The sequence below is a fragment of the Mercenaria mercenaria genome, chromosome 10 (assembly GCF_021730395.1).
Source record: "Mercenaria mercenaria strain notata chromosome 10, MADL_Memer_1, whole genome shotgun sequence".
NCBI lineage: Eukaryota > Metazoa > Mollusca > Bivalvia > Venerida > Veneridae > Mercenaria > Mercenaria mercenaria.
Genome location: NC_069370.1, coordinates 59,619,712 through 59,634,476, shown reverse-complemented (window position 1 = coordinate 59,634,476; position 14,765 = coordinate 59,619,712). Strand labels below are relative to the sequence as shown.

Sequence of the window (14,765 nt, the reverse complement as noted above, 5' to 3'; positions counted from 1 at the left end):
CTGAATAGTAAAATATAAGCCTTTAAGTCTGTTGAAATGCATATGAACAGCATAATAATAACAGGCACGTGTCCAGGTGGGGGGCCAGGGGGCCCCCCCAGCTGGCTGGCTAGTTACAATTTTTATTACTATGGGCCCCTCAATTAACAAATTTATACACCAGCCCAATTGGCTTGATTTGACAGCAATACACAGGCTAAAGAGCCATAAAACCGTGTCTGGTAGTGGAAATTAGCTCCAGGCATGTTACAGGTAAAAGTTTATCTGAACATGCTTCTTTGATCACTTGCTTTTTAAACGGGTTACTTGATTGGGTAGTGGAGAAACTATTATGTTTTTTACTCTTTGGAAGTTAAAATGATCATAACATTGTTGGTTTTGTAAAGTAAATCTTAAAATGAATCTGAAAATAGAAACATTATGATGGTTTGTATTTTGTTTTTACATTAAGGCATATTCCCCAAATTTATTAAATTGATAGATATTTATCCTTTCTTTTAATTTTACAACAATTATGAATTTGAAACTACTGTATCAATTTTACTGGGTAAATAACCTTACTTAAAACCCTCATAGTTTTAAAAGTATTTTCTCAGTAAATCTTACAAAACGCATCTAAAACTCGCTACTTATGAGGGGTTTTATACATAAAAATATGTGCTGTGATGTTATAGTTTGTACAATTAAGAGTTCATTGTCATTTGAAATCTATGATGTTAATAGTAATTGTCATAATAGATCTACTTTGTTTTGTTGGAAATCTAAAAACATTGGCCATTTTGCAAATAAATAAATCATCTTAAAACTTCAACGATTTTTTTTCATTATATTTGCTTAGAACACAAGAAATGCAGAAAAAGTTCAAAAGATATTTTTGTGTTTTTATTTATTTTATTATTAATATTTATTTGTGAACTTAGTAAACACATATTATTTTTTTTTAATTAGAATTTTTTTTATATTATGATTGAAAGAAAAGGGTAGAATGAATGAAATTTTATTCATTTGATTAAAATGTAGTATAATTATTGCTGACAATCATATAGTTCGTTTTATTATGATAAATAAAAAAAGTTGATTTTCAAACCACTAGCTTCTTTATTACTGGTGACTGGTTATACATTGGACTGGTAGATATCAGAGCCAATACACTGAGACCTGGGTATCATACAGAAAAATGAAGTTCATACATTGTGTCTGTACAGTCATACATACATTGAAAAGGCTTGATGAAATGATTAAAAAATAGACTTTTCCTTAAATACATGATACATTCATGCATCCTTAAATGTGTTTCAGATAGCAGGAAAATGCATCTTTCCATGTGCCATACTAAAAAAATTTCGATATCGGGATGGGTTACCCCTACCCAACCCACCCCAGGTTCAGCCCCCCCACCCCCGAGCAGAAAAATCCTGGACACGGGCCTGTAATAAGTTAACAAGGATTTTCATTAGAAAAAAGCATAATTAAATTCAAATATATGACAATGTCAGCCAATGACCTAACATTATGACACTGAAGATATTTGTAACGTTTCAATGAAATATCAATATAAATTTTAGTTATTAAGTTGCATGTAAAACTTAAACAAAGATTTCCCTACTCCAAAAAGGGAGATAATTCATTCAAACTCCCAGAAAGAGTTCTGGCACTTGGTCAGTGACCTCTGCTAATGACCCCTATTACAAATTTACATATGCAAGGTTTTGAGTGAAAAGCTCTGATAGTGTTTGAGATATTTACCAAAATTTATTAAGTTGAAAAGGGGGATAAAGAGTAATTTTTCATAGATCTTGATCAGAGACCTCCAGTAATGACCCAAATACATATGCACCTTTTCAAGATTTGACAGTGATCAAGATGTTGGTCAGGTTAAAGTTTTTTTTTCTCAAAATTTGACACATCATAAACAACTGCATAGCTTAAAGTTGCAACCCATTATTTTCATTACTTACCGACATGTAATGTTACCAATAACTTTAACCCCTTTTTCTAGGTCATAAAAGGGGCATAATTCTGTCTAAATTCTTAATAGTGTTTACTCCTTTTGTCTTCAAGTTGGGGTCATAATGGTGAAAGATGTTCAAAGTTAATATATGGAGATTGTTCAATACAGAATAAAGTAAAAGTCTGGACACAAATGTGTCCATAATTATCCACCCTGTACCTTGTTCTTTAGGGTAGAGACGTAGGTCTTGCACACAACACCTTTTTTTGGTGTACAAAATATTTGTGCCATGTTATTTAAAAAAAATTCCTAAAATGCATGACAAAGTTACAGTCTTGACATGAATGAGGACAGACAAATGGCGCGATTTGAATATGCATTCCTTTGGGGGGGGGGGGGGCTCAGGCATAAATACCAACAATCCTAAAACTTCTATTATCATTACTTTGTTCTTTGAATTTATGACTCAGGATTCAAATATATACATGTAATGAATATTTACATTGTATTCTTCTTCTTTCAAAGACAGGTTCCTTTGTATTGGCCTAATATAACAGACTGCCTGTCCCAGATTGCTTTGGTCTGCCAAAAAGTTCACATTGTATCCTCCTGGAGGTAATTGTATGACTTCCAAATCACACCTACTTCGGGCTTGAGTTCGCAACAACTCAAATCCTCCTATCCCAGTAAGTTTTGGATACTGTTCTTCTATTCGACTTTTAAAATATTCCGAGCTACTATTTTTCTCAAAAGATATCTTTTTTCTCCAAAGTCTGCTCTGTACAGTCTGTCTTTTTCATCTCGATTAGGAGCAGTAGTCTAAAAGAAACAACCACAAATGTGAAATTAGAAATAACAAGCAAATTCGATGAATTAATATCCCCCGCCGAAAGGGTTTGTGGTGAGGAATGGCAAAAAGATATATCCGGCAAAAAGTTAAGGATGTTAATAAGAAGCAAATAATTTCATTAGTCAAAATCAATTTAACAGAAAACAAATGTTTAATTAAAGAGTACATAATAAATGTATGATACTTTGATCCTGACTAAAGAATTTATTTTGAATGGGATATGCTTACTGTAATAAGCTTAGCTTTCAAAATTAAATGCAGTTAATTGAAATGTGAGCTTGAAGTTTAACTGGAATGAAATATTGTCTTTGAGTGGTTTGGCACCAGGTGTTGCTGTTTTACATGTTTATTTGAACTTAAAAGATCAGATGTCCTTAAGAGAACACAGGTAAGATATCTTGAACATGGCTGAGGGCAAGGTTTGTGCAGTCACAACTTAACATGTTGAAGGTTTGAACATTTAAAAAAAAAAAAAAAAAGGAATGGAAATAAAACTGGATGGAATCCTCCTAAGAGCAAAGACAAGGTATTAGAGGAAGTAATTCAATCGTTGAAAGAATACCCCACAGATAGCAATGCTTCAATTAAAGGTAATTTATCTAAAAACAGCAAAACTGCATTAAAAACACTACTGGATAACACATCAATAATTATCAAAGAAGCAGATAAAGGCGGAGCCGTGGTATGTATGGATAAGAAATATTATAGAGACAAAATTTTAGAAATGTTGAGTGATACTAGTTATTACGAATGCATAGATGAACATGCAGATTCCAGAACACAACGGTTAATACACGATACTATAAATAAGTATGGCAAAGGTCTAATGAAAGAAGAAAAAGACTATTTATTAAATTTTGAATACACAACTAGTTATTTCTACGGCTTACCAAAGATCCATAAAAGTAAGATAATAGCAGATGAACTAAAGAAACAAAACTCCGAATACATAAAAGTCCCAATCCCAGATGACGTTCCTTTCAGACCAATAGTCGGTGGACCTAATAGTGTTACGCAGAGACTCAGTCATTTTCTTAATATTATACTAAAACCATTTTGTGAAGAGGTCCCCAGTTTCATCAGAGACGACTTAGATTTTCTTAACTATTTACCAGAACAGGTCGAAGAGAATTCAACACTCGTAACCTTTGATGTAATAAGCTTATACACAAATATCCCTCATGATCTTGGATTGGAAGCGGTTCGTTTTTGGATAGAAAAAATACCAGGAAAAATAGAGACACGTTTTAAAATAGCTTTCATTCTTAAATCTCTTCAAATTATACTACAGAAAAACGTTTTTTATTTTGACGGTAGATTCTACGTCCAGAAAAAGGGCACAGCAATGGGTACGAGGGTCGCTCCAACTTACGCAACATTAGTACTTGGATACTTAGAGGAAACACTTTACAACAATATAAAACATAGATACAGTTCTGAATTTGCCAGTTTTCTGGATGATTGTATCTTAATTCTGAACAAGAAAATTAACGCATTAGAATTTTTGCAAGAACTTAATAAGTTACATCCAAGTATACAGTTCACATGCAGCGAGAATGATGTTATCATGCCGTTCTTAGATATTCTTGTTAAAAAATCTGGAAATAGTATAACGACGGACCTGTACTGTAAATCTTCTGACACACATAACTACTTAAACTTTAATTCCTGTCACCCTAAACATACTAAGGTTAATATACCGTTTAACTTAGCTTCAAGAATAATCACTATAGTGAAAGATAAACAGTTACAAGAAACACGACTTTCAGAATTAAAGTTACAATTATTGAAACAAAACTATCCGGAGGAATTTATTAAGCACGGAATATCAAAGGCGGAATCAAAAGGACCTATAGCAACGAATAATCGCGAAAATCAAACATCGGATTATAATGTCATTCCATTTGTAACAACTTTTAACCCACGTAATAAGAACATGTCGCCGGCAATACAATCATGCAAAGCAATGCTGCAGAACAGTGACAGGATGAAAAATGTTTTACAACAGAAAAGAATAATAAATAGTAAAAGGCAACCTAAAAGCTTAAAACGCATTCTATCTAAATCGAAATTTGATATGGTGGAAAATATCGCGACTGTAACAAAGTGTAACAGAAGCAGATGTAAGACGTGTCCAGATTTGCTAGGAGACTCAATTAAATTTTCAAATGGTAAAACGTTTACTGTTAAACAGAATATGAATTGTATTTCAAAAAATGTTATTTATTCTATCATCTGCGCGAATTGCAAACAATTTTACATCGGTCAAACAAAGAATGAACTGTGCCGACGAATGACACTACATAGACAACAAACTAATAATGATGAACTACGTATCCTGAAAGTAAATAAACATATCCATGAATGCTCGGGTGGGAAGTTTGAAGTATTCCCTCTTTTCAAAAATTTGACTAATAGTGACAGTTTCAGTGATGAGAAAGAACTATAACCAGAACTTAACAGCATTTGTTATTAGTTCTTGGGGCCCAGCCATCTCCTTAAATTTATTTCTACATGTTCAGTATAACTAGAATCTCCTCTTTATATACGCTTGCTCATCTATCTTTACACGTGGAATAGTATTGGTCATAATTGTTTAGAAATTAATATCATCAACTGTGTACATTTAACGTACTATATTGCTTTGTTTTTAAATTTTTATCTCTTTTCTTTCCTGAAATAAAGTTTTAACTTTAAATTTTATTACCTCCCTTTAATTTTTGATGCTATATCTATCATTGACTATATACCACTTTTGTCATAAAGAACGTGTGGGTAATTTGAGCAATTCTTTCTCTTTACTGTATCCATAATTGATTTTTAAGCTATTATTACTTTTTAATTAATCATCTTGGTATTATTTGTTAAACTGATATATCGAGTATAAATATGTTTTAAGCACAGTTATTAACTCCCTTTTAAATGGTACAATATATCTGTTTCAAGTTTTGTGTGCATACATACACAGGGTATTCTTTAGTGTATAATACATTTTTCTTGAAGTTTGCCGCAACGTCTGTTTACGACGATTCCCGTAATTTTTGTTATGACGTGACGTCATTGTACATTATTTCAAAATGTAAACTGCCTGAAGAGATATATGTATTGAAAGCGCTTGCAGTGAAAAATTAAAATAATTGTAAAACACAGAAGTCTGCTGCTGTTTATTCCTTACAAATTGAACTTTTATATATTTTATACCTGCACAAGGATTTTACTGACTTTTTTAATATAGATATATGTATATATTTATTTCTTTAGGGGGTGGGGGTGCAGGGGAACGGGAGAGGAAACAAAATTTCACATGTTGATTATAAATATTGATTGAAAATTAAAAATGAAAAAAAAAAAAAAAAACAAGAGCTGTCTCCATAGGATGACACATGCCCCCAATGGCACTTTGAATGAATAGTTATGGCCGATGTTAGAGTTTAGGACCTTTGACCTACGGACCTGGGTCTTGTGCGCGACACTTCATCTTACCGTGGTACACATTCATGCCCAATAATTTTAAAATCCATGAATGACAAAGATATGGACCGGACACGCTCATCAATGCACTATCATGAAATATGACCTTTAACGTCTAAGTGTGACCTTGACCTCTGAGCTACAGACCTGGGTCTTGCGCGCGACATGTCGTCTTACTGTGGTTCACATTCATGCCAAGTTATTTGAAAATCCATCCATGGATGACAAAGATATGGACTGGACACAAATGCACTATCATGAAAAATGACCTTTAACGTCTAAGTGTGACCTTGACCTTTGAGCTACGGACCTGGGTCTTGCGTGCGACACGTCATCTTACTGTGGTACACATTCATGCCAAGTTATTTGAAAATCCATCCATGGATGACAAAGATATGGACCGGACACGAATGCACTATCATGAAAAATGACCTTTAACGTCTAAGTGTGACCTTGACCTTTGAGCTACGGACCTGGGTCTTGCGCACGACACGTCGTCTTACTGTGGTTCACATTCATGCCAAGTTATTTGAAAATCCATCCATCGATGACAAAGATATGGACCGGACATGAAAATTGCGGACAGACTGACAGACCGACAGACGGTTCAAAAACTATATGCCTCCCTTCGGGGCATAAAAAAAAGGTAAAAGGGTGAAGTTGGAGTGGGGGGGCAGAGGATGCATGATCAGTGGTGGGCCGGCAAGAACTCATTGTGGCGACCATGTATATGAAGTTTTAAATAAATATTCCCAACCATTTCCTAGATATGGCTCCGGACGGAAAGATGGAAGGACGGACAGACGGAAAGACGGACGGACAACGCCAAAACTATATCCCTCCGACTTTCGTCGGGGGATAACAAGGAATCGGTAAAACCGATGGATGCTCCCCAAAGCATACTGTTTTCCAAAACTGGGTGATAAAGTTTTCTAAAGGGGGGGGGGGGGGGGGGGTTTGTCCCCGTGGGGATTGGGGGTGTACCCAGAGGGGGGGGGGGAGTTGAGGGCGAGGGGAGTCGGGATGTTGGGGAGTGTTGTTGTGTTGATTCGAAATTTCACATCTTCATAACTTTTATTGAAATATAGCTGAAATAATCAAAGCATTGGGTCATAACATGCTGAAAATATGCACATCTCCTCTTGGTAATCAAGCTTCCCATAAAGTTTCGTTGAATTCGAGCCAATAGTTGCTGAGAAATAGCGCGGACAAGAATAGCACTATATGTACTATTAAGGGGAAGAAATCAAAGAGCCATAAATCTGTGAAAAATCATTGGACCAGAACATGCTGACAACATGCGCATCTCCTCTTGGTAATGAAGCTTCCCATAAAGTTTTGTTAAATTCCAACCAGCAGTTGCTGAGAAATAGAGCGGACAAGAATTTGCGGGGGGACAGACGGATGGACGGATGGACAGACGGACGAAGCGGCGACTATATGCATCACCTTCGGTGAGCAAAATAAAATATCCCAAACTGTAGCCCAACCAAAACCGGTCAAAATGATAATATTCATGCAATGTTCAGAATTTGTCCCCTTTGAGAGATTGTTATGGGGCAGCGCTACAAATTAGATTAGACCAACCATTAGCGAACAGCATGGATCCTGACCAGACTGCGCAGTTGCGCAGGCTAGTCTGGAACCATGCTGGTCGCAAAGCCACTATGTTGGTTTTCTAATGGCACGGCTCATTTGGCTTAAACATGTAATAAAAATGTATCCAGGTCGCTTTATAAAAAATCCACCTGAAATTCGGCTTGATCTTTTAGTTCGTTTTCGCAGCTAGCCGTATTTATAAATGACATCTGCATGGAAAGCGACTTGACACATCACTTTCGTGGCATCACACTAAATGTGAAACCGTCACTGATATGACCTGCCATGAAGCTACTGTTCTTGACCTATGCATCACAGGTATATCAATCAGAAATGAAAAATATATAAGAAATACAAAAAAAAAAGGAAAACAAACTACATCCTCATCGCTAGTGGCGTGCGCGTCGTGACTGGGGTGGGGGGCATGCAGAAGATTACCTGGTGTGTTGCAAGTATGTTAAAGCACATATTTGTCAATCTACTGCAACAAACAACCAGGATAAGCCAATAAAAATTTAACCCGACGAATAATAATGAATTCGCAGTATTTGCTTCTTTCACTACTTTACATGAATAAAATGCCTATGTGTACCCTTTCAAACATTTGTAAAGTATTTGAGTTACAAACAGATGTAAAAATATGTGACCATCAATTTATTAAAAATGAATACAAGAGGTCTATGATGGCCCTATATCGCTCACCTGTTATCATTGCACTTGAGGACAAGAAGGTCCTCAGAAAAAATAGTCCAAAGGACAGGAACAACAAACAAAGAAATTTAACCAAAAAGAAAAAATAATTCTTACAAGGTACAGCTATGTCAAAATACACCTAAAAATTGGAGGTACCATCCATGTTGTACCACAGAAAAGTGGTCTCGGTTTTTCCCTATGGCCAATAATAAAAAAGTTACTAAAAATAAGCTATTTATAGTAACGTAAAAGGGAAGTAATTAAAAACTAGAAATGTGTCCATGGGACACAGATGCCCCCACTACATGACATTAAAATGACAATTTTTTCCCAGGTCAGGGGCCAAAAATGACAATTTTTCCCAGGTCAGGGGCCAGAACTCATACAATACTGAATGAATCCAGATGCGAAACCCCAGGTGCACATCTGCACATGCTGACCAACATTCCTGTAAACTTTGGTGACTCTAGATCAAATACTTTTGGAGCTACGCACGACACAACATTAAAATGACCCATTTTTAACTAAGTCAGTGACTATAACTCCTACATGACTGAATGAATCCGGACGCGAAACCCCAGGTGCACAACTGCATATGCTGACCAACATTCCTGTAAACTTTGGTGATTCTAAGGTCAAATACTTTTGGAGCTATGCGCGACACAACATTAAAATGACCAATTTTTTACTAAGTCAGGGGCCATAACTCCTACATGACTGGATGAATCCAGACACGAAACCCCAGGTGCACAACTGCACATGCTGACCAACATACCTGTAAACTTTGGTGACTCTAGGTCAAATACTTTTGGAGCTATGCGCGACACAACATTAAAATTACCAATTTTTACAAAGTAAGGGGCCATAACTCCTACATGACTGGATGAATCCGGACGCGAAACCACAGGTGCACAACTACACATGCTGACCAACATGCCTGTAAAGTTTTGTGACTCTAGGTCATATACTTTTGGAGCTAGGCGCGACACAACATTAAAATGACCAATTTTTACAAAGTAAGGGGCCATAACTTCTACATGACTGAATGAATCCGGACGCGAAACCCCAGGTGCACAACTACACATGCTGACCAACATTCCTGTAAAGTTTTGTGACTCTACGTCAAATACTTTCAGAGCTACACGCGACACAACATTTTCGCAAGGATGGACGGACGGAAGGACGGACGGACAAGAGCAAATCTATATGCCCCCCCCCCCACAAAGTGGTGGGGGCATAAAAAAATACTGTAAGTGAACAAAAGAAGGAACTGCCAAATAAATCTGTTGACATAAATGAAATTTCAGATCAGTATCTTCATTAGTTATGGAGATATACCCATTTTAATTTTAAATAAAGGGAGGTAATTTGACATAAAATCAGTCCATAGTTATCTACCCTGGTTGTCTCAGTCCAACTAATAGCAATAATGAAATTTCAAATAAATCCTATAAGTACTTACTGATATAAATCCATTTTGATTACAATCAGGGGAGGTAATCAGATATAAAATAATTCTGGAACCTACGATTGGATCTGATTTGTCATGGAATCAAAGATTTATTGTTGTTGAAGATATTTTGGAAGTTTGTATCAAATAAAACCATAAATGAAGTCTCTATATGGCTGCAAAAGCCAAAATAGCCAATTTTGGACCTTTAAGGGGCCATAACTCTGGAACCCATGATGGAATCTGGCCAGTTGAAGAAAGGAAGCAAGATCTTGTGGTGATACAAGTTGTGTGCAAGTTTGGTTAAAATCAAATCATAAATGAAGCTGCTATTGTGCAGACAAGGTCAAAACAGCTAATTTTGGCCCTTTCAGGGGCCATAACTCTGGAACCCATTATGGGATCTGGCCGGTTCAGAAAAGGAACCGAGATCTTATGGTGAAACAAGTTTTGTGCAAGTCTGATTAAATTCAAATCATAAAAGAAGCTGCTATTGTGCAGACAAGGTCAAAATAGCTAATTCTGGCCCTTTCAGGGGCCATCACACTGGAACCCATAATGGAATCTGGCCAGTTCAACAAAGGAACCAAGATCTTATGGAGATACAAGTTGTGTGCAAGTTTGGTTAAAATAAAATCATAAATGAAGCTGCTATTGTGCAGACAAGGTCAAAATAGCTAATTCTGGCCTTTTCAGGGGCCATAACTCTGGAACCCATAATGGAATCTGGCCAGTTCAAGAAAGGAACCAAGATCTTATGGTGATACAAGTTGTGTGCCAGTTTGGTAAAAATCAAATCATAAATAAAGCTGCCATTGTGCTGACAAGGTCAAAATAGCTAATTTTGGCCCTTTCAGGGGCCATAACTCTGTAACCCATAATGGGATCTGGCTGGTTCAAGAAAGGAACCGTGATCTTATTATGATACAAGTTGTGTGCAAGTTTGGTTAAAATAAAATCATAAATGAAACCACTATCGTGCAGACACAAAATTGTTGACGCACGGACGCACGAGACGTACAGATGCACAGACGATGGACGAAGGTGATCACAAAACCTCACCTTGTCACTAAGTGACAAGTGAGCTAATAAAAAGTATTGGTTTCTTTACATTTGGGAACACCCTGTAGTTATATTTTTTGTTTAATAGTGACACAATTGTTGTTCCTCTTTAACAACAAGCTATGCCTTGAGTGGCCATAAGTGTGACTGAATGTCCGATTGGAAAGTAGAATTATTCTATTCAATTCTATTCTGGAAAAAATAGTTGTTATGCCCCCCTCAACCTTGGCTTAGGTTGGGGGGGATATGTAAGGTTGAGGGGGGATATTGAAATCACTTTGTCCTTCCGTCCGTCCTCCGTCCTTCTGTCTGTCAGTCCATCACACATTTTTGTGACCTGAACTCCTCATTCATTATTTGACAGATTTTATCCAAACTTTCAGCAATGACAACTAACACTGACTACATGTAAGTAATGAACTACTGATGCCTAGATCTAAATAATCTATAGTATTATGTTGTAAAATCCATAATCACAGGGGTTACTCGCTCATACCATCAAGCGCCTATGATTTAATCTGCAGAAAATTAATTTTCATACGATCAATATATCGCGACCAAAAATGGGTACGAGCTAATTTGAGTACGGAAATGACTAGTCCAGGAAATGACACACGTACGATATTCATTGACTGTCTAATGACATTGGTTTCTTAACACATATTAATGATTTAAAACCTTTGAACTGTGGTAAATAATAGAAACAAGAGCTGTCTCCGTAGGATGACACATGCCCCCGATGGCACTTTGAATGAATAGTTATGGCTGATGTTAAGAGTTTAGGACCTTTGACCTACGGAGCTGGGTCTTGCGCGGGACACATCGTCTTACTGTGTCACACATTCATGCATAGTTATTTTAAAATCCATACATAAATGACAAAGATATGGACCGGACATGCCCATCAATGCACTATCATGAAAAATGATCTTTAACTTACTTACTGTGGTACACATTCATGCCAAGTTATTTGAAAATCCATCCATCGATGACATAGATATGGACGGGACACGCCCATCAATGCACTATCCTTTAACGTCTAAGTGTGACCTTGACCTTTGAGCTACGGACCTGGGTCTTGCACACTGCATGTCGTCTTACTGTGGTACACATTCATGCCAAGTTATTTGAAAATCCATCCATCGATGACAAAGATATGGACCGGACACGAAAATTGCGGACAGACCGACAGACAGACAGACAGACGGTTCAAAAACTATATGCCTCCCTTTGGGGGCATAAAAAGTTTAAAACAATAATAAATGTACAAACCGGTACTCAGCGGTAGTTATCGTCGTTGTGTAGATTCCCCGAGGTGAAAATGGACGTTGCACCGGAGAAGGAGCGGTTATTTTTTAAACGGCGCCCTCTGTCTTAAAAATGCGGTCTGGTGCTCGGCTTCAACTTTTAATGTCAAAATTATTACGAGAACATCCATATTTTGTTTAACAAATATTTGCAGAACAATAGTATTAACTTGCAATCACTGTTACGAGGACCAATCAAATATTTTATCAAGGATTTTATAGAACAGGTCCTTGTTTTATGATGATTGAGAAAGTTAGCAAAATAACTTCTTAATTATAATTTAAATATTTGCATACAAAGTCCAGTGAATAAATTATAACTCGGCGGTTTTCGTATTATTGGCATAGTAAGCAAACCAAATGCTTCATCTTTATTAAAATATCTACATATTAATTCTTATGACTGAATTATAAAAAACTTATGTTTTCAATGGTTGCAACATTAAAGGTCGTGTTATCATTACAATATCACAATTTACATACAAATATGGATAATGCACTATTAAAAAGCGACATGGGAAATGAATTGCCAGCATTGGAAAGGAATTGGCATACTGGAATACCAATTACAATAATGTGTGAAATGGCAGATGTCCCCTTCCATAGGCTGATCTAAGAAATTCAAATTTCATGATCATCTATTCATCTTCAGTCTTAATTGACAAACTAATTTTTTCCTATTACTGTAGCTGTAACTTAAGGAATCAAAATGGACATACCCTGTGATTGATGCTGGGCTGTCTGTTGATAGAAGGTAAATCATCATCTGAAGAATCAACTGGCAATGAAGTCTGAAAAAGTTGAAAGGTTCTTTCATGTTCAATGCAATCACCAACCTGAACAGCAGTTATAAAATTCTGAAAGTTACATTACTGGTTAGAGTGATCATCACAGATTTTAACTAGAATTTGTTAATGGAAACCATCACGTATCCCTGTGCTGCTTCTTTGTCTCAGGGATTGTTCTGTTTGTATTTGAGGCAAGCTGGTCATTAAAAATGAAAAAGTTAAGGGCAATTTCATCTTTTCCGATTTCTAAAAGTGAAGGTTAAAGGTTAAATAAAGGTCATGGTCATATATTAATAAAAAAAGTGAACATCTTGTCACAAAGATTGTTGTGTGTGAATATGAGCCAAATGAGTGAAGTAACAAGGATGCCAGAGTCACAAAATATACCCGTCAAGAGCTTGTTAAGTTGATTCCGTGCCCCCATTTTTTGACCCAGATTTTGTACTCCTCCAAGGTTTCCATAAGATAAATATTCATTCTAAATTTGGTGAAGATCCGATGAAAAATGTGCTCTCTAGAATCAAAAATGTGTTTTCACATTTTTTGACATAGTGACCTAGTTTTTGAGGGGTGGCAACTAAATCCCAGGTGCACATCTTCACATGGAGCTACACATCCCTGTAAAGTTTCATGATCTTAGGTGAAATAGTGCATGCCACAAGCGAAGTGGGACAGACAGATGGACTAGGGTAAATAAGTGCTCCCCCGACCCCGAGTGGTGGAACAAAAACGGCCCTATTTCAGCCCAAATCACTGAACTATGTACTCTTGCCTATAGGGTAAATAAGCATGTAGGTTCCAAAGCCATATGTGCAACTGCTGACAAATTGTTTACTGGTACGAAAAACTTAATACAGATTCTGGATAACTTCTAATAGGAAAAGGTCCATAATTCAGCCAAAATCCTTGACAGAGTTATGTATCTTGCCTATAGATCACGGCCATTGTGTCAATCAAGTATATATTTAACGTTTCAAAGCATATGTGAAACAGCTTTGACACAATAAGGTCTGGTTTTCAAAATACTTGACCAAGAAGTGACGCAAACACCAACATTGTAGTGAGTAAGATAGCTATCCCTCTTCCTCAAATAGTTGAGCTGCAAATGGAACAAATTACCTCCTTTATAATACAGACAAATGTACAGGGAATTTACTTACAACTTACTGAAGTGTCAAATTAATTACTATAAAGAAGCTATTGTTTTGGAATACCTTCAACTCTGTGTGAAGATAAATCCGTATGGGTGATGTCTTGAGGCTGTTGAAGAAATCTCCTATTGTTGAATAGGTATCAGAGTTAATGGTTTCACCAATAAATGAAGCAAGAAAATATGTTAGACCGGACAGATTCATCTTTGCTGTCAAATTTCTTTCTCTTGGAAAGTACTTTGCTGCCACTAGTGATGTTGCTTCATCTATTGATAGACATTTGTCCATATCGATAACTTGCTTGCCACCACCCTTTTTTGGATCAACCAAATGATACGTGTAACTTGTCTTGTGTTTACAGCCAACAGCCACAGGTCTTGTTTTGCTGGGTTTACGGATATTTAGTGTTGTCTTAAAATAAAACAACTTAAAGCAAACTTGGA

The 14,765-nt window shown here is 36.4% G+C and overlaps 1 protein-coding gene across 1 annotated transcript in view; it reads right to left on the bottom strand.

Annotated features, from left to right (window-relative positions):
- Positions 1-14,765, bottom strand: part of LOC123530785 (uncharacterized) — a 49,691-nt gene that overhangs the window by 29,263 nt on the left and 5,663 nt on the right. The window contains exons 3-5 of the mRNA XM_053516938.1: positions 14,386-14,733; positions 13,103-13,174; positions 2,669-2,770 (exon numbers count right to left, since the gene is read on the bottom strand). Coding sequence (XP_053372913.1) covers positions 2,669-2,770; positions 13,103-13,174; positions 14,386-14,610 — 399 coding nt within the window. The 5' untranslated portion in view covers positions 14,611-14,733. The remainder of the gene's footprint in view (positions 1-2,668; positions 2,771-13,102; positions 13,175-14,385; positions 14,734-14,765) is intronic.